Genomic DNA, 24,086 nt, shown 5'->3' on the forward strand with positions numbered 1-24,086 from the left:
CTGATTGGATGGTAACAGACTCGCCCCTCCCCTCTTGTGTTCAGAAGTCACTATTCACAGACAATTCCATGTTTTCATTCATATCTTTATACATTTCATTCATACATTCAGAGTGTCACACTAATGTGTACATATAAGCACAAATAAGAGACCCACTGGTCTCAGTCTCTTCCTGCTTTGTGTCTTCTGTCGGCTCCCCTTCATCTCTGCTGTATTTATCCCCTTTTCAGCCTCCTCTCTGTTCTTGCTTGTGTTACTCCTAAACCCCTCCCCCATACAGCTTCCCTGCTCTCTTGTCATTGGGTGCTATGTGGGGTGATGATTGTGGTTTCTGTCGGTGATATCCCCCAAGCGTGTACCGGCTTACTCCTCCTGAACTACAGTCATGTTGTGATACTGCATCCATACACCACCTGCGAGATAGACAGATTATTGTCACCAGATGACTGGGAGCTGGTAACTGGATGGATAAGGTGAACCTTTGATGTACATCAAACCAATCTTTCACAGAGTCATCACCTGAAAGTGACCGGATTACAGATTGCTGAGACGCTGACATAACCGATAACCGAGGATCAACGCACCGCTTTTCCCTGTTGAGGTGAGATGCACCATCCACATGTTTAAGTAACGACGGCACATTATGAGTGGTGGAGTGATACTTAGCTGTCACACATACTGTAATCTGTAGTGTGCATGTTGTAATTATACTGTGTTTTCTATTTATAAGATGTGTCACTCCTGATATCCTCCTTGCTCCTTGTCATTGAAACTAATATTAATAAATCTGTGACTCTGTCAGAGTGTGATCACAGCACCACTCCAACTGCAGCAGCATTGCTGCACAATGAATGGCTGCCTACTACGATGAAACAGTACCACACCCCTATTGGTGGAAAGAGCTTCCAGTGGGGGATGTCAATTGGCTCATTGTGCTGTCTCTCGGGCAGAAGGGCGTGTCCCAGGGATTGTCAAATGGCACAAAAACACACCATGCTGGAAGTGGTGTGTAGTGAGAATGTTTAGGTGTGGTTCATGGATGGAGGGAGGAGATAGACGGGAACATGATACAGCTCTGGTTCTAAAGAAGTTTTAACTGAAATGTATTAAAGCTACTGCTCTAAAATATGAAATAAAAGAATAACTACATTTAAAATCCAGTGCATTTTAACTTGAACGGTGATGCATAGTTATACAGTCATGGTTATACTCGGTGACTCTAACAAACACGACATAAAGATGGATACAGACAAATTCAGTGAGGTATGGGAAAAAAAACTGAGATAGCAGAAGCCTGAATTTTTTATTCTCTACTGACTGAACTGACAAATGAAGATTCTGAGAATTAATGGTGGTAGCATTCAGGGAATGTACAGATCTGCCCAAACCTGGTCATATGATTCCTGGTCAGCCCTGAGGTATTAGAGAGACATGGAGAGAGAGAGGAGAAACAGTGCTCTTTGTTGTGTAGTGTGTTATAACCCTCTATGCTGCCACAACTGTAATGGATTGTGCTGCTGGTGTGGTTGGAGGCTTTTAGATCTGTATGATGGAAAGGCGGTGGCCCAGTGGATGCATTCCTTATAGCTGAAAGAAAAGGTAAAAAGCCTTTTGTTAAATGTGGTGGTGAGTGTATTTTTACTTAAATACACTTACATTTTGGGAAATTTAGTTTTTAGGATAAATGAAATACTTGAGCAAAGGTACTTTTAGCATATATTATTATTAACATCAAAGGATTTGTATATGTGAGTGATGTGTTTTGGGGGTCAGTGATCAAAATGAGGATTTAAAAAGAGGAAGTGCAGCAGATAATCAGAGTGTGTTTACCTCAAAACCATCCACATCTTCACATCCTGGTGTGCCGGTGAACAAATGCTAGCAATGTATGACTTTAGGTGGTCTTATGTATGAAAGAAGTCAAAATAATGCCAATCACTTATGTAATTTAATCTTAAAGAGCTTAAAAGTCTGTTACCCTCTTTACTATCTGTTCCTCAGAAGTGGATAAGCTGACTGTGGAGCTGACGGATCAGAGTGGACAACTTCAGGAGGGAGGATCTACTCGTCAGTTCCCAGTGGGCAGAAAAGAGCCCTACTCATCATGTACTCCCCTCAGAGTCTCCACCGCTGGGGCATCACTCATAGTGAGAGTATGGAGCGGTTAGCCTACAGCCAAGGTATGATGGAAATTTCTGTTTGGTCTCTCACATTGAAAAACAGTGGCTTACCCACAAATCACTGCTTTAAAACAGGTGAGGTACAAGAGTTTAATAGGATGTTCAGGGATTTAGAAAACCAGCCACTGACAATGGCAAATAAGTTTGATGATGCTTCATTTTTATGCTGTTGTGTTCAGTGAATCTGCTGAATGGCATTTTATTTTTTCAGATTATTTGAAAATAAAATGATTATTAGCTGCAGCCTTTAGTATCAGCTCTAAACCTAATCAAGTTTTCCATTTAGCTGTGCTCTCTGCCAATATTTGTCTTCTTTCTCTATACTGGTGACTGTGTGGGGGTGTTTATGATTTCCACTGTTCTTTTTTAATATGCTTCTGCATTGCTATTTAAGAATTTTCTACTGTAGGTTTAGTATAGAGGGCAGGGGACGCCATGGTAGATGAGTTCAAGGTTGGGGTGGGAAGACATCGGCGATCTGCTCTGACTGCACAAGAGAGGTTACAGAGCTTATTTTCATGGGGAGTAACTAGGATGGACAAGACTAGAAATGAGTACATCAGAGGAACAGCTCAAGTTGAGCAGTTTGGAGGCAAAGAGAGACAAGGTTGAAATGGTTTGAACATTTGCACAGGACGGATAGTGGATACATTGCGCAAAGGATGCTGAATGTGGAGCTGCCAGGCAGGAGGAAAAGTGGAAGACCATAGAGAAGACTCATGGATTTTGTGAAGGACATGTATGTTGGTTGTTGGTGTGACACAGGATGCTAGGGTGAGATTAAGGCAGGTGGTCCGTTGTGGCGACCCCTAAAGGTAGCAAGAAAGAAGACAGATTTTATTCGGAAGGAGCCTGTTATTTTTCTGTACACGCTCCACCTGCGGGCAGAGCTGCAGTTCCCGTTTCCAGCAGCAGGGGGCGGCAGAGCAGGCTCTAAAATCATTACGTAGTGCTCCCTTTTGTGTGTCTTGTGAGCCGTGTGTGACACCTCCCCTCGGGCGGGTGCAGTGGCACGGCGGAGACGCCAACTATCGGTTAGGTCTGCTGGCTGTAAACAAATCTTTACGCCACCACGATGTATAGAAAATACACGTTTACTGAGCAGCGGTTCTCTGTGCGGTCGGCACCTGCGCTCACCTTCATCATGTAGCGAGAGCGGCGCCAAATATACGTTTTGGAGCTCGGAGACGTAACGACAGGTTTTGATTCTGGTTAGAGCTGTCATTGCTTTGCCCAGTGCCATCACAGGTATTTTTTTAATAGACATATACGCAGCGATTGTCATTATGCTCGCCAGAGGAATTGAGCATCAAAGCTAGCTCGCCGACGGTTAGCAAAACCGTTTGAATCTGGCTGTTTTCGCAGCGGAGAGCACACCTAGCTACAGTCATTTCAGCGCCTGAACATGGCATCGTCAGCAGAGCACGACCTGTCTCTGTCCGAAGCGGACAGCAGCAAGGATAAATCCCAGGTATTTGGGATTTTGAGGCTTCAGGAGGAGAAGGCTGCTGCAGGGGATAAAGCTAACAGCAGCAGCACAGTGAGAGGAGGAGGTGGAGGAGACGGGCGATGGCAGGCTCCTATCTTCGCTTTGGCCAGAAAGGCGTCCGAGACCATTTCAGGAAGCATTCACGTCCTGCCCAAAGTGTCGGAACACAGGACGTCCCTGCCAGGAGACTGGGCCGTCCAAGGTAGAGTTTGATGAGCTTCTCGGGCCGTGAGGGTGTGAAGGACTGCCTGGTTACTGATGACGAGACTGATGACATCCAGTAACTAATTTGGATGTTGGTTACGTTAAAACAGTCGCTAATTAAGTTAATTGATACTTCTAACGGTATGATTTTTGCACAATAGGTCCCCATGCCTTATTGTTATTAGTTGTTCTGGAGCTTTACTGCCTGCAACATCACATGCTGCGTTGGTGCAAATGGAAAATGCCCCTCTGCATCCCCCGGGGTTTGTATCATGCTGCAGAGCTGTTAGCTGCATGTGTTGTCACCCTATTGGTGATCTCACAAAATCAGTAACTGTAGAGCTTTACTGCCTCTGCCCAGCAGCCCGAGTGTCTGTCTCTGTCACCACATCACCTCCCACACTCAGAGCTATAAATAATCTGGCTGGTTTCAGATGTACATCACGGACTTGGGTTTGAATTAAGGATGAAACAGGCAGTTAACAGTTATTTCTGATAAATGCTTGCATTGTTAGCACGAATTTTAAACCCCTGCAACTTCCAGCCTTATGCCACGAGTGAGCTTGTTGCTTTTAATTGCTTTGCATCACCTCTGTGTTTTAGTCTGATGAAGATGTATCTGTGGAAAGATTGTCATGATTTATGGCAACACTCAAGACAATTTAGCTGCTCAAAGGCACAGTATATGCACATTTCTTATTTGGCTCTACTAGAGTAACTTTGCATGGTTAACAGATCAAAGTGGTCCTTATTTGTCTTCTCCAATCTACTGGTGTTGTCCATCAGGTCATCTGTCTGATAGGAGCTATTTTAAACCACTTACACCTCTTTAACCAAGTGATTTTTAAACTGAGGGGCGGACATTATTGGTAGGGCACAAAAACAGCTAAGTTGAATAAATGTTCTGATGCAGGGATAGTAAACACTTTAAACCTTTTTCAAATGTTTGACATGTGTTTTGTTGTTTTCAAATTTGGCTCGTGGCCAGCTTCAGAAACCTGCTGTGGATATTTGCACTCACTGACATCATGCAGAGACAAGTGTTTAGAAAAATATCTGTAATGAAGCATTTGACCGCCTAACTGACCTGTTGTTTTTGTTTGTTTGTTTGTTTTTTGAGAGGGTTTTTATTTCATGTGTAATATGAGCAGCAAATAAAGTCGAGTATAATAGGCTTCCTTAACGTTCATAATGGTACATGTGTTAAGCATTTTAGTATCAACAGCTTTACATGACCTGGTTTGATAAGTCTTTCCCTCTAGGGCCAACCTGTCACTGCAATTAAAGGTGCTAGGCAACATATCTGCACGCTTTCACCTGACCCTGCTGTGTCCTGTTCTGCTGTTTGGCTTTACATTAACTGGGTTGTCTAGTTAAAAGCCTTACCTCTCTGGGATGTTGGCTTTTCATGCCTAGGATAATTTCCATAATGGGTGCAGAACTGGGACAAAGATTTGTTAACACATTTCTGATCTGTTCAGGTAGACTATCAGAAAATATTACAAATATGCAACCTGACGTCAAGGTATTTACTCAGTATAGCAAGCTTGTCTCTGATAATTACCAGCTGTATGACATTAACCCCTTCTGACTCAGTTTTTTAGCCCTCTGACAAAAACATCATCAATCTGTCAAGCTTTTAAAGTGAGACATCTTGAAAATGATCATTAAATGAAGCCCCGCAAATCTCTGAGAAACAGGGGCGCCTCCAAGTGGGGGCCAAATTTGCACCCCACCCCCTGGCAAAACTGTCCTGTGTTGGTAATAATGTAATAAGGTTGCAGAAAAACTGGTGCCAATCCCTGGACAGATCACAGGGCCAACATAGAGACAGGCAACAGTTTTCAGTTTTACATGATCTAATACTTGTTTGTTTTTCCTGAATAAGTTTGCTCTTTAAGCTAACTCTATTCTGGGAGAGCGACTCTTAAGCTTCTTCCTTTTCAATCATTAACTAATGGTTGGGACTTTCAGTCAGTCAATTAGTCAATCAATCGGTCAATCAAAACAGATTATTATAGATTTCAAAATCTTATTTGGTGTACCTATTTTCTGTGCTATCAATATGGCCACCCTTATGAAAAAAATCTGGTGGCGCTCCTGCTGAGAGATAGTTACCTTTTAATTTCTATCTGCATTCTGTGTGTACAAAAGAAATAATGTGTTATGTAAAGGTAAATAAATCATTCTTAATAGTTATTTCTTGTTGCTGTGCAGTGGCTGTGTTTAAACCTAGATTAAACTCTGCATGGAGTTCTTAAGAGAATGTAATAGACTCCATATAATTTCTTTCTAAATCTGTATTTCTGTACGAGGAAAATGTAAAGCCATGGATATTTTTTAAAAGTGTTTGCCATTTGTTTTCCCGCAGCCCTGCGAGATCCCATGGCTATGGAACGAGCTAACTTACTGAATATGGCCAAGCTGAGTATCAAAGGTCTGATCGAGTCGGCTCTGAGCTTCGGGCGGACCCTGGACTCAGACTACCCCCCTCTCCAGCAGTTCTTTGTGGTCATGGAGCACTGCCTCAAACACGGGCTCAGAGGTAAAGATGTCAGCGTTGTGCTAGTGTACTGCACGATAGATTGTTTGTTATTGTTGTTTACTGAACGTGCAGTGGGAATTACTGTGTTTAATAAATAATATCCACAGTTCTGAAAAAGAAGAGAGTTTGATTCAATTTATAAGTTTTATAGAGAACTGCAGGAGCGATTTCTCGAGGTGTTCTTTATGGCAGTGGGATTGAATAAATCTGAGTGATAATAAGCTCTGGTGCCTCTGTAGTATATGAGCAGGTGTGATGTCTTGTCCATGATGGAGAGCATTTGTTCAGTGGTCTTACGTCTCTCAGTGACTCATAAATCTCCATATTCTGGCCAGTTTTTGTTCCAACTTTGTGATTTAGTTTGTTGCTCCTGCTGGCGTTAATTTTATGTGTAAGCTGGGAATCTGTGATGTCTGATTTTTCCTGCTTTCTTCTTTTTCCAGTGAAGAAGTCCTTTCTGGGTTTTAATAAGTCCCTGTGGGGTCCTCTGGAGTTGGTGGAGAAACTGTGTCCCGAAGCGGCAGAGATCTCAGCGTCCGTACGAGACCTGCCAGGACTTAAGTAAGAAGTACATGTATTTACACACACGTTTGCTCTCATATGGCTTGACCCCTCGTCCACCGTGCAATCATAATCAGAAGTAAAGCTTGATTTATAGTACTACATACACCTCTCCAGAAAAAGCGCTATACATCTCATGACACAGCCGTGAATTATCTGCTTTTCTGTGTAAACATTTTACTGATTAGAGCACAGATAATGCCTCTGTTAAATCAATGTAGTAATAATAATAATAATAATAATGGATTGGATTTATATAGCGCTTTTCAAGGCACCCAAAGCGCTTTACAATACCACTATTCATTCACTCTCACATTCACACACTGGTGGAGGCAAGCTACAGTTGTAGCCACAGCTGCCCTGGGGCAGACTGACAGAAGCGAGGCTGCCATATCGCGCCAATGTAATAGGGTTTTAACTACATCTAGCTTGCTGTTAATGCTAATGCAGGAGCTAGTGTTTTTCCAGTGAAGACACAGGTTGTTATCTCATTTTACAGGCTTCATTCTTTTCTATATTTCAGCAAAACAGGGTAGTAGCTCTCTTAGCTCAAATTTCATGATCAGCTCCACTTGTGACACAAACACAGAGAGCAGTGCACAGGTGTAAAAGCAAACAAGGGATTTAGTGTGAGACTGCAAATCAACGCTGAAATGAGAATGTGACGTGAGCCAGCTCAGGGAAGTACCTGGGTGTTTACTTTCACTTCACCTTTGATCGTTCTGCCGCTTCATTTCTTCCTATTTCCCTATTCTTCTTTCATATCGACACAATTTCTGAACATGTGACACGTGGAACTGTCTTTGGCAGAAACTTCTGAAAATTCAGAAAAATAATGTTAGCGATAGAGCAGGACCAACCTTTATGTAGTTTGGAAGTGATGTGTTTAGCAACAACAAAAAGTGTCGTGTCCTGCATTCATACTGAAGGTGTGTCCTTCAGTGGATCTAGCGAGGAGGATTACGCTAAACCTCGTTCATGGACAGTTTCCACGCCACGCTTTAAGTTCTCGAGTTTGATCTGGTCCTAAATGAGGAACAGTTGTGTTGTTTCACACAGAGAACAGAGTCTGTTTCCTTTGCTGGGGCTGAGTAAGAGCAACAGACGTGCAAAAAAGCAGGATTTTAGCAACGCTGAGTGCCGACGCAAAGGTTTGATACAAGGAAGCTCAAACAGTGTCTGTGCCCACAAAGAAAGCAAAGTTTTGGATGTTCGGATTGAGAGAGAACACCAATACACTGAAAATAGAAAAAGCTTGTATTCAGTATTTAGAAAATGTTTCGAAATCTCTGTCAAACTTTAAGAGAAAATACTGAATGCTGCACTTTCTTGTTCCCATCTCATAGATGATGAACAGTAACAAGAGTCAGGGTTAAATAGAATCTAACTACAGCAGACTTGAGTAGACAGACCCTCAGAAACACCTTGAAATCCAACCTTATCACTGGTGTTTGTTTCCAGGACTCCATTAGGCAGAGCCAGAGCATGGCTGCGCCTGGCTCTCATGCAGAAACGGCTGGCCGACTACCTGCGACTTCTCATCACCAGAAAAGACTTGCTCAGGTACACCAGAGAGAATGTGTATATGTGAATATTATTATATATTTATAATGAAACATTGCCGATTGACTGTTCAGGCCGTTGAGGGTAACAGATGATGTCATCTCTTGCTTCCTCAGTGATTTCTATGAGAATTCGGCTCTTATGTTGGAGGAGGAGGGAGCAGTGATCGTGGGCCTGCTGGTGGGCCTTAACGTCATCGATGCTAACCTGTGTGTGAAAGGCGAGGACCTGGACTCTCAGGTACGCCACTGACGGGGAGAAATATTTTGATATTAGAAAAAGTCTGACATTGCTGTGTAGCCAGTTTTATTTAATTTCCTGCTTACACCATACCAAGCACCAGAGGGTGGTGTTTTGTGTCAGTGGAGCAAAGAATGTTACTCATTTGTCCTGTACTACGTGACCTTTGAGCATAAGCAGTTTATCTTTTGTTGTGTGGTTTCAGGAAGTGTGATTGCCAGTTTAAGTTATTTTATCTCTGCATCTCTGACTCCCTTTGTAAAAACAGTCTGTGTTCTCTCTTAATATTTATTTTCAGTATTAATCAATTGGAAACTGCCTTTTTTAAATTCTCCTTCTTCTTTCTTTTAATCGTGATTTTGATTAAAGGCGCAATAAACAAAATTCAGAGCCACTGGAGTTCATGTTGGAGCCTCAGAGGCCTAAATATAAAGATGTAGACACAACACCCAAAGCCCTGCATGTTTCATTAGGTAGCAGAAATCTTGTGTTGACTAGAGGTGACGAAAACCAATCCTGCCTCAACCGTTAGCCCAGGACAGCAGATTACACAAACCTGAATACATCTACAGCTGCATCTAGTGTGTCTAAAAGTGTGTGTAAGACTCTCATTTGATCTGTGTTTCACCGTAGAAGCCAAGCACCAGTAGAGAGCTTGACTGGGCAGAAATGAAATGAGAGCAGTACTATGTTTCAATTTTTGAGGTCATTTAACAGATAACATCCTCTCCTTTGACAGGATGAAACCAAAGGATGGGGACTTGGTTTACTTTAACTTTCCTTTAAGTTCTTATCAGCTCTTCTCCAACTCACCATTTTAATAGTGCTATAGCAAGCCGGTGGCTTTTATGCATGCATGCGGTTAATTGATACATTTTTGTAGTTACAAATTGCATATATTGTGTTTGTTTTGTGACTTTTAAATAAGTCAACATGTGCTTGTAGGCATCTAATTTCTGTAAATGGTCTGGATTTCTTCAAATTCCTTCAAATTGATGTTTGTGCAGTCGTTGTGAAAAGCAACATGCCTGCCTCTGAGTGATACTAGCGCCTTCGTTTTATTCATTTAAGGTCGGGGTGATCGACTTCTCCATGTATTTGAAGAATGACATAGATGATTACAGGAGTGAAGAGAGGTACAGTTTTTTTTTCTTCTTCTCTCTCCTCGGTTTGATGCAGCTGGTTTCTTTCCCCAAATGTGATGCAGCTCTCTTTCTCTTGTGTCTGTTTCTATGACAACAGGAATAGCCAGATAGCATCCATCTTGGATCAGAAGAATTATGTAGAGGAACTGAACCGACAGCTCAAGTAAGACATTTGTTTGTACTGGAAACAGACCTGTGTGCTGGAGGACCTGCAGATTGTGCTGTTAATAACTGACAGGAAGTTGCAGGAAGTTTTTGTATTTTTACCACAACACGTCCCAGAATAAAAGTATTCCAGAGTTTGAGATTAAACCCGTCTGGGTGGTTTAGAAATCCAACTTTTGTCTTCTCACAGACTTGATAGTAATGAACGGAGACTAATCTGAGTCTTTCGTTAATGCTAACAATTTTAAATAAACCCTACTTGTGTGGCGGCTGTGATTATATTACAGCTACTGCAGTCCTGGTTTCATATACGAAATATTAAATGTTTGCACATTAATTTAATGAAACTCATATAGAGGTCAGAGGCCCACCATAATGTTGTTTCTTCATGCAGCTCCACAGTTCACGGGCTTCAGGGCAGAGTCGACTCTCTAGAGAAGTCCAACTCTAAACTCATTGAGGAGGTGAGAACCAATAATCACCCACCTGTCACCTGTGTGGAGAAGCATTTGTCTGTTACACATTAAAGTCATAGAGTATATTTGGAGTATAATAGTGTCTGTGTCACCAAGTTACACGGTTGCACATGCAGCTCTCTAGTGACACCACTTGGTTAGAGGTTTGAGGTATGTCTAACCTTTAAGCTGTAATCCTCCAGCCAAATTTGGAGTTTCTTATCAGGGTTTTTCTTTTTCAAACTGCGCTTTTGAAGGGTGACTACTCCTTTAAGTCATGTACAGTAAAGCCAACAAATCTGTGTTTAAGCTTATTTAAGAGAAATCTACGAATTTGCCTTTTTTGGGACCATTTGCTAAGCAAAATGTCCAATGTGTGTGGGTAGAAGAAACCTAAATTTGCAAAACAAGTGAAGACAGTCTTTTACTTGTGATATCCATTTATACCATACTAGATTTTAATGTTTTAGGTTTTAAACATGTTTCCTAATACATGTGGATATGTTTGTGTGTGCAGTTAGCCATAGCCAAGAACAACATCATCAAACTGCAGGAAGAAAACCAGCAGCTGAGGAGTGAAAACACCCTCATTCTGCTGAAGACGCAGCAACATTTAGAGGTACACTGTGTCACAAAATGAACGTTTCTGAATGTTATTTTTTCAACTAAAAGTGAAACGGAAATTAGGTCTTACAATCCATCCATATAAAGTTTCCCTATTGGTGTTTTTTTTTTTATTTATTTATTTTTTAATTTTTTTATTTATTTTAATTTTTTAATTTAGTTAACTCAAGGTGACGTGTCAGTGGAGAGAGACACGTACAAACAGTCTCGTCAGGGTTTGGATGAGATGTACAACGAGGTGCGAAGACAGCTAAAAGAGGAGTGTCAGCTCAGACAGGTCAGACAGTGGCCGTGCGTGTGTGTGTGTGTGCGTGTGTGTGTGTGTGTGTGTGTGTGTGTAGAATGTGTGTGTGTGTGTAGAATGTGTTCATGACGTCATTATAAACAAACATTACATTTATGCATTTTGCCATTTTCAGGATGTGGAGAATGAGCTGGTGGTCCAGGTGTCGATGAAGCAGGAAATGGAGCTCGCCATGAAACTTCTGGAGAAAGATATTCACGAAAAACAGGTAAGAACAAATATTTTGTTTTTCAGAACAGATTCTTACTTACTGATACTGAAGCAGCGGCATTAATTCATCTTTGTGAGGAGATGCAAACATAATTAAAATTCCAACTGCAATGGATAGAAAATGTCAGCCATCATTACCTGTTCAAAAAAGGTTGATGGGATATTGTCATCACCCTGCCGGGTGGGTGGGCAACATGGATTCCCAAGTTTCTGAATGGGATGAGTTTTCTGAAAGTCTTGTGAACGTGATAAGGAGGTGACCTAGGATTTTCAAATTGATACCGTAGGTGTATTGACTAGGAGGCTGAGGGGTAGCACTGGTGAATGCCAGTATTTTTTTTTTTTTTAACTTTTATTGGTAAAACAAATAACCCAATCTGTGATTAGGATCAATTTATAACCCTCACACTCCTGATTTTAATGTTCAGTCACTGCTAACCAGCTCGCTGCTTCCAGTCTAATGTGTTCCCTACCAGGTGACTCACTGGTCAGTCTGATGTTATGCAGATTCTTTATATCATTCAGTTGCTTCTCTACAGAGAATCTTGTCCTGCAGTCAACCCAAACTTAACTTCACTATCTTGGATTGCAGCCAGTAATAATTATCTGCTTTCTTTGATAAGAAGAGTAGAAGAACTTGTTGGTTGCAGAGCATTTAGAGCCGTCTGAAGTCTCACAGGGAATGTTTAATATGAGCGTCCAGTTTTCTGTAACTGCTATAGTAAGTCAAAAAAACAAAAAACATGCATGTGTGCGTAAAGAAGACAGCCAATACTGGACCAGAACACAGCTAAGTCTCTGATTTCATTAATAGGACACACTGATTGGACTGAGACAGCAGCTGGATGAGGTCAAAGCCATCAATGTAGAAATGTACCAGAAGATGCAGGTACAAGCACACACTCATCGTCATATAATGTTTAAGATCCAGAAATAACAGAACTATAGTAATCCTTACTACTTCCCTTTTTCTTTTTTTTTAAGTCGTCTGACGAGGAAATGAAGAAGAAGAATGATGTGATCAGTCGTCTGGAGGAGAAGACCAATCAGATCACTGCCACCATGAAGCAGCTGGAGCAAAGGTGAGACACACAGCCTCTGGATGCAAAGCACTTTGTCCCCTTTGTTTCACGTCCAGGTGTTTACACCATGTTCTCTGCTGCTCTGTTCAGACTTCTGAACCTTTAAGTTAAGCTGATAATACTTTATGCCTCTTTAGAAAAGTAAGTTTGATATTTCTGAGAATTTTTTTTGATGATGTTGTTATGTTTCAGTGTAAATAACTCTAAACAGAAAAGAATTGGGACTATGATTATTAATCAATATGTTCTATAGGGCAGATTGGTTGATGGTAGCCCATAGAAGTAATAAAAGTCACATAAAACATAACAAACAAGTAGAAATGCACCTTTCTCTTCTCCCTAAACATTTAATTGTTTTTGATTTGTGCAGTGGTTACAAAAAAAAAAGACAAAAACTTTGATTTTTTTTTCTTCTTCAGAGGGGAGCAGAGCCACTAGGCAGATGCCTAGCATCAAGACAATAGTTCAATATGTTATTACTAGTTTCCTTGTGGAAACCCTGCAATCCCATATTTATCATATCTGACACACTGCAGTAAATCTCATGCATGTTCAGCTCTGTTGCTATTGGCCCATGTCTTTCAGTCCTTCAGTGTGTACCTGCTCCATGTTTGTGGTTTTATCTGCGAGTTCATTGATGCTTTATGATCCCCCCTCCCCTACCCAAGCCCATTGTCTTCCAGTCAACACACTCCACCTCTCCCATCTCCTCTCCCATTGGTTTAAATCTGTTCCATCCTATTTGCGATTGGTTGTGAATGTTTTCTTTTGGCTATCCTAAAGATGTTTGTAGGCCGGTGCTATAGGACACATTAGTGGGAGTTTTGTGGTGTAGCTAAAACGTTTTAATAAAGTAAATCTAATCTTATGAAGAATAACTTTATTACATCTAATGGAAAATCGCCCCCTGAGAATCGGACATGTAGTTGTTGTGAGCGTAAAGCTTTGTGTCCAGGCTCAAATCTTCCATGTTGATAGTGCAGTGTTGTGCAGATGTAGCTGGGAAATTCCAGATTTATCTGCCGCAGTCATAATCATCTATATTCTGCATTTCCTTGCCCTCTTTTTCCAACTTCTTTTCATTACTCAAGCTTACTCAGATGAATATTACAATGCCTTACGTTTACACTTCCTGTTGTGCTTGTGATGTTAAGTCGCAAAAAGTGTTAAGTATAACCCGGGCCACTGATGTATTGACATCCTTTCTTCCTTCCCTCCTTTCTTTCCTCTTTTTTCCCTCCCTTCTGTTTCTCTTTTATAACTTCCATCCATTCATTTTGCTCCCTCGAAACCTCCATGTTTAATGTTTTTTTTTTTTTCGTTTCCCGATTTTTATCCCTGCTCCTCTGTGCAGTGATAAGGATCTGCTCAGTCAGACCAGAACGCTTGCTATGTCATTTGTCAAGTGTGCCAGCACAGACACAGAGCACCAGTATAAGCTAGTCAAGGACATCTCCTTCTGAGGATATGAGCGCATGACTAAACGGACTTTACTTAGAAGAACATTCCTGTTTTTTTGCACATAATATTCAGATGGTTTTAGGGCCTGAGAGCTGCCACAGATTCAGGTGAAACTGGGACTGCATGTTTGATTTATTTACTTCATCAGCAAAGTGCTGGGATTCAAAGAGATTATTGCCGTGTCTCGTGATCTTTGGTTAAAATGCATCCAAACAACTTTAAGAGGTTTGTTGGTCAACAGTGACTGGATACAAAAAATGGATGTAGTTACTGTGAGCTGAGCGCTTTGATTGTTGCCACCTTGGTGTTTTGAAACATGACAAACGAGGGGAGGATCTGAGTAAGAAATGGAGGGATGTTACACGCAAGTTATGTAGGCCCACCCTAAAAGACTCCTAGTATGGATCATAATGTACAAACTGAACATCGTGCTGCATTTAGGACGACTTTAAACTAATGACTGAGAGGTTTATTCACATCTCTGACTCGTTTTTGCAATTCTGTCAGAGTATTTGACTCCATTAACTGTAATTTACTTAATTTCTTATCCATGTTTCTGTAGGCATTTATGGGCTCAATGCCACCCTCTCTCAGAGGTAGCTGTGTTGAAAGTAGGGATGCTCCTAGTGGTTAACTTACCGTACTAGTTGTTAAATGAGAGGAAAAATTAGACTAGTTGACTACTCTAAAAGACAGAAAACATCCAAAAATTTACCACGTGTATGTATGATAAGCTTAAACTTTATCATACATTAGAATTTTTGTATTTTAGCTATATGAAACCATTAATCACATTAATTGTGTTAATGGTAAATAGACTGCTTCTTATATAGTGCTTTTCTACTCTGAGCACTAAAAGCGCTTTACAAGCATCATTCACACCCATTCATCTAAGCACTTATTTCTATGGTTAAACGCTTTCTATCATATCTATTCATACCCCGATGAATACCGATGCATTGAAGAGCAACTTCGGGTTATTATCTTGCCCAACGATATTTGGCTTACAGACTGAACCTGCCATACCTCCTGAGCTACAGACACCCCTAATCAAATCATGTTTTAAATGCCGCCGTGTATAACATTGCAAACATGTACAGTCTGCAGACTTTGGATAACCGAAGTAGCGGCCTTGGTTTCTTCCACAACCCGGTGCAGAATGTGGTTACACGTCACTTGAGTTGCTTGGTTATATTTCAGTTCATTTTGACAGACGTTCGTCTATGATTGTTATTTTTTTAAACAGAGTACTGCAGAATACTTTCCCGCCTCGCTTTTTTTTAAACTTCTATTAAAAGAGAAAGGAGGAGGTGCCTGCGATTGTTGGGTTGCAGCCCCAGGTTGTGGACGGTGGTGTTGTAACCTCTTTGAACTAGTAATGTCCTCGTGTATTAATAAAATACGGATAATATGTTTAATCGGCTAGTATTTCTGACATTAAATATCTAATCAACTAGTTCTGCACAGCTGTAGTGTGTAGAGTGTGCTGGGGAGGCTGGTTACTGAACACAGCGCTAAGTACAACTAGTGTTTATTAATATCCTTGTGGCCACCTTATTGAATATATGAGCACTGTAAATTAATGAAAGGTTTGATAAGATTTACAAATGAGTTGCTGTACTTTTGAAGAACTACGACATCTAAAACATCTGTGTGGTATCTTAATGCACTTCCTTGGCTACATGGCGGCTGTGCTGCTCACTGTTCTTTTGTAGTGTGTTCGAGCTACCTGTAACTTACATATACAATGCATTTTCTGTTCTTTCCACATTGCATTTGTTATATTTGGCAGTGCTGAAATGTTGCCAGTTTTTTTAAGCTATACCTGAGATAATAGACATTAGCGGTAAAAGATGAGCGTTGTTTGAAGCCGCTTGTTATGATGAAGTAAATGAAGCATGGTTACAAAACCAGACAGGTTGCCCCCTGCTGGACATCAGAAAGTATGCAGGTTTGCACTGACTTCAGTTTTCAGATCCAGAAACCAGGTCCATCTTTTATATACAGTCTATGGTTAGTGCTAAGTGAGGGAAAGTTTACTCTGTCATGACAGTTTAACTGATCCAATATTGAGACAGTTAATACTTTAATAGAAACTGAAAAAACGTTTTCAATTAATCATGCACTACTATTCATGAACATGCACAGGCGTGCACACTCATACATACAAGTGCTACATATTCTTCCTGTCTCCAGTAGTCAGTTTATGTGCAGTAACACAGATAGTGAGATAGCTGGCTGTTTGGATGTAAGCATAAAGGTATTTATCGATCACATTGAGTTAGAGGGGCATGCGCTCGGCTTTTGTGTCACAGCTACTGAGAGGTTTTACCTGCTAACGCTGAGTCGAGTCCCTTTAACGTTTAGTCAAGATGAAAAATAAAGGTGGAAGGTGCTAGTACTTAATCATTAAAGACCTTCCCGCCACTATAGAAAAACAAAATGCAGACACACCTGTTAGGAAAATAGTTAAAGGCATTAACACTGTCTTGGCTGAGTTGTTTGAGTAACCGTTTCTGTTCTTTGCTGTGTGTTCCTCCACCAGGAAGAGCGTTTTTATTTTCTTCCCAGGCAGCCGAAACTGTTAATGCTCACAAGTAAGCGCTGGAACAGGAAAACCATCACAAATCTAAACAAAATGTTTCTGCTGCTGTCTACATTTCACCATAATCAGGCACTGAGGTCCCCCTGCAGATGTCTAGTCAGAAATTTCTGCTGCTTTTAGTTTGCTGCCGGTTTTCTCTGCATGGCGAACCTTACCCCTGGTTAGTAAGCATTAAATGGAGATTTCAGACACAAAACTTTGCTCCATTTCTCTTGATACACGACACTGTAAAGGTACAAATTGTAAGGATTGATGAGATTGTCAGCAGAAAGTAGTTTACATTCGTTGTTGGGGCACTATATAGAGCCTAGATCACATGCTCAGAATTTGGACACTCAAGTAATATAGTGGAAAGTAAATATGTGCACTATGTCTTTTAAAAAAATACATAAATTTGCACACAGCTCATCTCGTTGTCAGGTTGAGATTTTTAGATACTACTCTGTGGGACCAGCAGCTTTAGATCAGTCAGTGTGTTTTGTCTCTGCAGAACAGACAGCTGATCCAAATGAAAAGACCTGTAGTTACACAGCTGTAAACCTCTGGAGTTCCTGTCAAGGGAACTGCGTTATTGTGTTTGTCTTGGCATATTTATTGACTTTTGTGATATATCAGGAAGTAATTCTACTCTTAACTCCATGTTCCTAATACTTCTAATCTGAAGAAAAAGAAACAGTCAGTACAGCTGTTTAAAATTCACAACTACTGTCTTTTATCACCGTGATCAATAAAGGTAGATGTTTTGAAAATGCCGGGTATGTTTTGAGTTTTTTGTGAAACCTTTAGCATGCCGTGTTTAGAAACATTTTTTTTATGTGAACAGTCAACAGTCGGTGTATGCCAGAGTGTGGCGGAGCAAATAAAAGAAGAGGACTACAGTAGCTTTGCATGAGTTGTGATTTAAAATAATCTGTCTGAAACAAGCAACGGTAAAGAGACTCAGTGTGAGAGGAGCTGTCCTTTACTCTCCTTGTCCAATTAGTTTCTCCTAGGTGATTTCCACGCTTTGTTTGATTATGCATCTTTGTTTTGCCGTCTTTACACTTTTTGTGTTCCTTATTGTTCTTTTTAAACACCCACAGGTAAATTCTCAGTCACGCGTCCTTTTGTTGCTCACAGTTTTACTTCCTGGCAGTTCAAACTGCAACACCTTCCTTCATCCCAGCCTCAGCCTTGCCTCCTTTACTTTACTGTCCATCCTCCTGCCCATCTCCCTATGTTGTTTTCTCCCTCTACACCCCAACTTCCTCTTCCCTGCCCTCCCAGTTTTTTCTCTCCATGGTCCTGAGTTTGTTCCTGGTTATAATGGTGCAGATTACAGGAGGCAGAGCGGCACCGCACCTCGGCCGAGGAGGGCACCAGACGCTTCAAGCTGGATTTTGCAAACAAAGCCGACAGCCTCCAGCGGCAGATCGAACACAGAGAAAAGCAACTGTAAGCAAACCGCCTACATGGATTGGTTAAGACACACCCACCCACACTGCTTTAACTAAATTTTACATAAATACTTGATACATTGATTTTTTTTTTTCCATGTATGTTTGAATCCGTGAATGCTATAATATAATCTATTACTTTGTCACCTTCACCTTCTTATTGATATAAACATGTGGATGTGCTGTACCTGTAGTCAGCAGCTGGAGACGGACCTAAAGATAGAGAGGGAGTGGAGGCAGACGTTACAAAATGACCTGCACAGGGAGAGGGACTCAGTAGCTCAGCTCAGCACAGAGGCGCTGCAGATAAACGGTCTAAAAAAGGTGAGATGGGGGAAAATAAATAGTGGACAGGATGCTATGTTTTTTTTAAAGTGCGTGTTTGTGCTTATGACGGTACATATTTCCGTTTACTTGATATATGTTGATCCTTTTCTTTTCTTGCTTCCCTTTGATTGATTTTTCCAGGAGTTTCATCGTCTCCAGGATGAAAATGTTCAGCTGAAGACCATTTGTGAGGACCAGGAAAAAGCTCTGGAGGAGCTTGGCTCCAAACTCAGCGAGTATGCAAACTTTATTTTGAAAAGCTCTCTTTTCGCCATAACAAAGTTGCTTAGCAGTTTAGAGGGAGGTGAGGCAATGTCTCATAAGTCTTGGCCTTTCCACATTTTTCTCATGCAGCGTATTAAAACTTGATTATGAATCAGATATACAGTACATTATGTGGTATAGGAACAATTCTAGATGAGCCTTTTTATGAGTAAATCCTAGCATGAGAACTATAAAGACTGTCATACTGACCAACCAGTGGCTGCTAGGAAGTACATGACACAGACACATGTGCCAAAATCAGGTGTTAACAGCATGAGTGAGCTACCAATGTGTAGCAAGTGTAAACAAATTAAATTGGTGGGCGGTTCTTCAGTTTTGAATGGCTCCTTAACTGCATAAAAGGTATTGATCGATGTTGTCATGATGAACTGTTGGACAGCTGATTCCTCCCTTTCTCCTTCTGGGTAACACTGAAATGACGTCTTTTTTAGAGCTTCCTGACTGGCAGAACTAACACAAATTTTTGACTTATTAAGTTGAAATCTTTTAGTTCTTTTCTTGAAAATTTTGAGCTTTTGACTCAAACATTTTTTGAGTTATTCCGTCAAATTTTTTGAGATACCCTACTGAACATTTTAAGTTATGGATGGAAACCTTTTTCTTTTTTCAGTGGCAAAAATGAGCATCCTTAGTTTCCAGTTTGCTTTTCACTGCCACACAACAAAGGCATTTAGACATCTGTGACTAAGGCTTAAATCTAAATTATAAGCTGTCATCTGTTTAATGTAAAAAAGAAGAAGACATTCGCATCACATGTAGATCACTGGGAAAATTGTGTTTAGTGAGAATAAGTTAATTTTAACGTAGTTTGATACTTTTATTTAAGGTTTTTGGCACCAGACTAAGAAGTTTTAATGAGTCAGAAAAACTGTAACAACAGCAATATCATTATCATTACAGCTAAAATCTTCTTTATCTCTGCGTGTGCTACAAAATGAAATTCATGCCCTTCGATTGGTAACTTTGTCCATTTTGTCTAAATCAGATCCAAACTGAAGATTGAGGACATCAAAGAAGCCAACAAAGCTCTTCAGGTAATTCAGACAGTTTAATTAAAAAAAAAAAAAAAGGATCAGAAGAAGCTGCAAAATCCCAGAATAAGTGTAGTTAGCAAAGCTGACTTTGGTTTGTGTGCTATTTAAGAACACAGGTTTGTTGTTTGTTTCAGGGGGGTCAGGTTTGGTTGAAGGACAAAGAAGCCACTCACTGCAAGCTCTGTGAGAAGGAGTTCTCCATCTCAAGAAGAAAGGTCTGTCTTAAGTTGACTTCAGATAGTTATATTTGAACCGGGGTCGTATTCTGCACTGAATGATTTTGGATGGTTTGTGATTTTACACCCATTTTATCTAAAAGATCTTCAGGATCTTTTAGATAGGTTTAAACCTCAGAGACCCCAAGAAATACTTAAAAGAATCGTTGATCTTAATGGATGTAAAATTAATCCAGAAGCATTTAAGTTGGTTTTACTCTCTGTCTCTTTCTACAGCACCACTGTAGGAACTGTGGGGAGATTTTCTGTAACAGCTGCTCTGACAACGAGCTTCCTCTGCCAGCATCTCCCAAACCAGTGCGAGTCTGTGACACCTGCCACGCCCTCCTCCTGCAGCGATGCTCCTCCAATCCAACATGAAAGAGTGCTGCGCCGCTGCCGTGACGGCCTCGAACCAGTCACACTCATGAGTACCACCTCTTCAGTGTTGTATAGGATCCATATGCCAACTTATATCTACAGTGTTTGCTGCTAAGGGGTGGAGCACATGCATTTTATGATCCTTACACTTGATTTGTCATTTGTTTAAAGGAAGGAAAAAAGAAAGAAAAGAGCGACATGTGCATCTGTCTAACTTGTCGATGTAGCTGCTTGACTCTGAATGCAGAACATCTGCAGAGTCTCTAAAATATCTTCCCTTGTAGTCAGAGAAGAGTCTGCTGTAATATTAATAGTTACGACTGTCAGCCCCAAGTGTATATATATATATTAAGTCTCAATGAAAATAACGAAGAAACCATATTTAGTTTATGGTGCACAATCCAATGACCAGGTAACCATTTGTCGTAACTGCTACTCCAAATAATGGTCACTAAAGTAAAAGCTCAAACTCTAAGACTTCATGTTAAAGTTCAGGGGGTGAGTGCTTGGTTATGAAAGCAGAAACGGCTCTGCAGAGGTGGAAGTGAAACTGCACTATGATGAACACTCCTTGTAGCTAAAAGCAGACAGTTCTATGAACCAAACCTCTAATGCATCTGTTAGTCCTCAAAGTCTCCACAATAACTTTATAGTCAAACAGGCGAGATTTTAAAGTTTGCACATGCAGCATGGTGGCCTTGCTACGGCTGTCGGCTCGGACTCCTTTGCACCTTCTTTTAAGATGGATTTAAAAGAACTCAATTAAGAGTTAAAATGCCTCAGACAGCGTTTAAGGAAGAAAAGAGTTGTGCCACAAAACAACAACAAAAAAAATCACTTTCTGTCACCGTTGTAGCAGCAGGTGGTTGACAGACAAATCACCACAGAACGAAGATGGTCATGGCCTCATAAAATAGGCTAAAGGCCTCTTTTTATCTGAAGTACTGGAGTTATTTATTAAACCTGACTTTGACATAGAAGTAATGTTATGTCCTGACATGACATGTTGCACTTTGGGACCTTAGACTGTATATAAAAGATGGACTCACTGGTTAGCGAAGCCCTTATGTGAGCTGAGTGTTTCTCGTTTCTCATCTTGATGTTTGGGGGATGCCCCGTTTATACACACTGATTCTACAGGTTGGACTGAACAGGACTATGCGCAGAAGGGAAGGGATTAACCAGGTTTTTAAGTCACAAAGTAGGTCTACCTAAAAGGCATAAACTGCTTTTTTTGTTGTTTTTTTTCTGTAATGGGGACAATAATATACAAATAAAAGATCATGTTGTATTTAGTGAAATGTAACACTAGAGATTAAGACCACAATCTCATGAGGAACGTGTTTAACTTCATAGATGAGGGTGCTCAAAGGAAGAAATTCCAATAGATTTGTATAGTCTGACTTCTTTCTGAAAGCTCGCTGCTGGCCATTACAACACGAGACCCAGAAATGATCTCCATCTTTAATATACAGTCTATGTTGCTCAGCTTCAGTCACCGGGATCTCGTATTTCAGATGCTTTGGGTTCTTGGAAGATGCACAAGCAAAATTAGTTATGAACTCGTCATCCTGTATGCATTTAATGTTGAGACTCCTTTGCATAACCACTGGGAAAAATCTTAGGACTACATTTTTATAAATCCAGGAACATTTTTATAAATGGGATTTGTATGCAGTCACACTTCAGGCTAAATCTGCAGACTATTTACTGCTCCAGGCAGCTTGAGCTCTGCTGACACTAGTTTCCCGTGAGGATATGAAAAGCACTTGAACTTTTTTTTTTGTGGTATTTGTGCCATATGTGCCTGTGTAAATGCAGTGATTACCTTCTTTTCACGTTGCCAAAATGAGTCCTATATTTCTACACTGAGGATCTAAAACAAGAGCCCAGAATATTTCAGAGTAGCAACACTAGCCAAGGGGGGGAAAAAAACATTAAAGGTACGTTTCACTGTTTTTGTGACACTAATGCAGTGGGTGCTGCTTTAAGGAGCAAGAGGAGGGGTCGATGCAGTCAGCTCTAGTTTGAGCTCAGTCGTTCTCAGTGTGGCTGGTTCATTTGTTTTTTTGGAAATTAGAGAAACTCACGACTAAAGTTAGTGGTTGTAAACGTGAGTGTTACCTACTTACAAAATATGTTTGAACACTTGCCAATCATACTGGGTGAAGTATAGATTTGAGTTTGTTTTATACACATTAATTTGTACTTTTATAAGCCTGAAAATTTTGAATTTTCCCCCGTTTACTTGAAGTTTGTTGCAATCAGATGTTAAAGAATCACTTTTGGGTTTTTTTTTTTACTGCTGCTCCATTCGTGAGGGGAAGTTTAACCATATTAAAATAGTGCATTTGTGTTGCCAAACTAAGAGTTTTGAATGGAAGTTTGAAATATGAGTTCCAGTGCAGATTCTGGTTTTGTGCTTGCAAAGTTTACAAATTGATTTTTTTCTTCATTAAAGTACTGGATGTTGTAATTCCAGTGAAGAGACAATAGACCGGGGATGATTTCAATAAGTGATAAAATTGTTTCCGATATAGTCTAAACATGTCATGAAGATCTATTTGCAGATATTTCCGAGCTGAACCCAGACTAGTCTTGTTTTTTGTCTTAAATGTCCCAGATTAATGTGGGACTTGTACAGTTGATACATAATATTGTATATAAATATTGATTACCACCGTTGCCCTTTAGCTTACTTTGCAGTTTAAAATTAACTCTGTTGCCAACAGTCTGTTGTCTTGACTGTTTCGCAGTTTCTGATTAAACACTCACAGAATGGGTTCCTGCTTCCTGTCATTTTTTCCTAGCCGATTCAAGTCCTCAACTTGAATCAGCTTTGCTTTTTTTAAACAAAATGTGGACTCTTATTTCAATAACCTCAATATGGAGATTTGTCCTCAAATAACATCACAGTCAGAAAGACAATTAAATATAAAATTTATTAGGCAAAATGTACAACAGCTGCACAAGCTATCTTACAGCTCAAATATAGACTTTATTTTAATTCCACTCTTTGAGAGTGGAATATAATATTTCAACTTTTTTTTTTTTAAATTCTGTAATGAACTGTGAAAACATTCATAAAAAACACACAGGCTCACATTTACAAAACATTCTCAACCAGAAAAGCTGATCTGAAGTCAAGGTCAAATGGATGTTATTATCTGAACACACTTCAATCAAGATGATTAAGACCGCAACCTATGAAGACTTGCAACGAGATACCCAAACCAAAGCAATCCACCCACCCCTTACATATCAAACACCACAGCTGTTGCTCTGTGGGATGAAGCTCCTGCTGCACTGGAGAATTAAAAAAAAAAGTGCATCCCACTAAAGTCGTCAAAAACTAATGCATTCAGATGTAACGCTCTTAATACCATTCCATAAAATATAATTACAAAAGACAACATCTTTCTGCAATTTGTATCTTTTCTGTATTTGTGTGTATTCAGATAAACTGTACTACAATCTTCAATTTTAAGAAACATGAATCCTTTGACATGACCAGTTGACCACGTTCAGCACCTGTGACAGCTCCGGGATTTTTATCTCCGTGTAAGCCATGTTGT

General features: G+C 40.3%; 1 protein-coding gene across 3 annotated transcripts; it reads left to right on the top strand.

The window, feature by feature from the left end:
• The first annotated feature begins 348 nt into the window (after positions 1 to 348).
• Positions 349 to 23,288, top strand: rufy2 (RUN and FYVE domain containing 2). 3 transcript variants are annotated; one of them, XM_085400164.1, is made up of 20 exons: positions 349 to 601; positions 2,002 to 2,180; positions 6,245 to 6,418; positions 6,862 to 6,979; positions 8,441 to 8,542; positions 8,659 to 8,782; positions 9,854 to 9,918; positions 10,025 to 10,090; positions 10,487 to 10,556; positions 11,065 to 11,166; positions 11,332 to 11,448; positions 11,591 to 11,683; positions 12,500 to 12,574; positions 12,670 to 12,767; positions 18,148 to 18,267; positions 18,464 to 18,593; positions 18,738 to 18,832; positions 19,867 to 19,915; positions 20,050 to 20,130; positions 20,368 to 23,288. In XM_085400164.1, exons 2-20 carry the CDS (start codon positions 2,105 to 2,107, stop codon positions 20,509 to 20,511), a joined length of 1,899 nt encoding a protein of 632 aa, XP_085256290.1. In that variant the 5' UTR covers positions 349 to 601; positions 2,002 to 2,104; the 3' UTR covers positions 20,512 to 23,288. The 3 variants fall into 3 exon arrangements, with proteins under 3 accessions (XP_085256290.1, XP_085256299.1, XP_085256284.1); XM_085400173.1 differs by lacking the exon at positions 349 to 601 and adding an exon at positions 1,516 to 1,599; XM_085400158.1 differs by lacking the exons at positions 349 to 601; positions 2,002 to 2,180 and adding an exon at positions 3,112 to 3,871.
• Positions 23,289 to 24,086: the final 798 nt, after the last annotated feature.

This window comes from Rhamphochromis longiceps, linkage group LG1 (assembly GCF_057381845.1).
Source record: "Rhamphochromis longiceps isolate RC_006_pf linkage group LG1, R_longiceps_female_GT1.1, whole genome shotgun sequence".
In the NCBI taxonomy this organism is placed as follows: Eukaryota; Metazoa; Chordata; class Actinopteri; order Cichliformes; family Cichlidae; genus Rhamphochromis; species Rhamphochromis longiceps.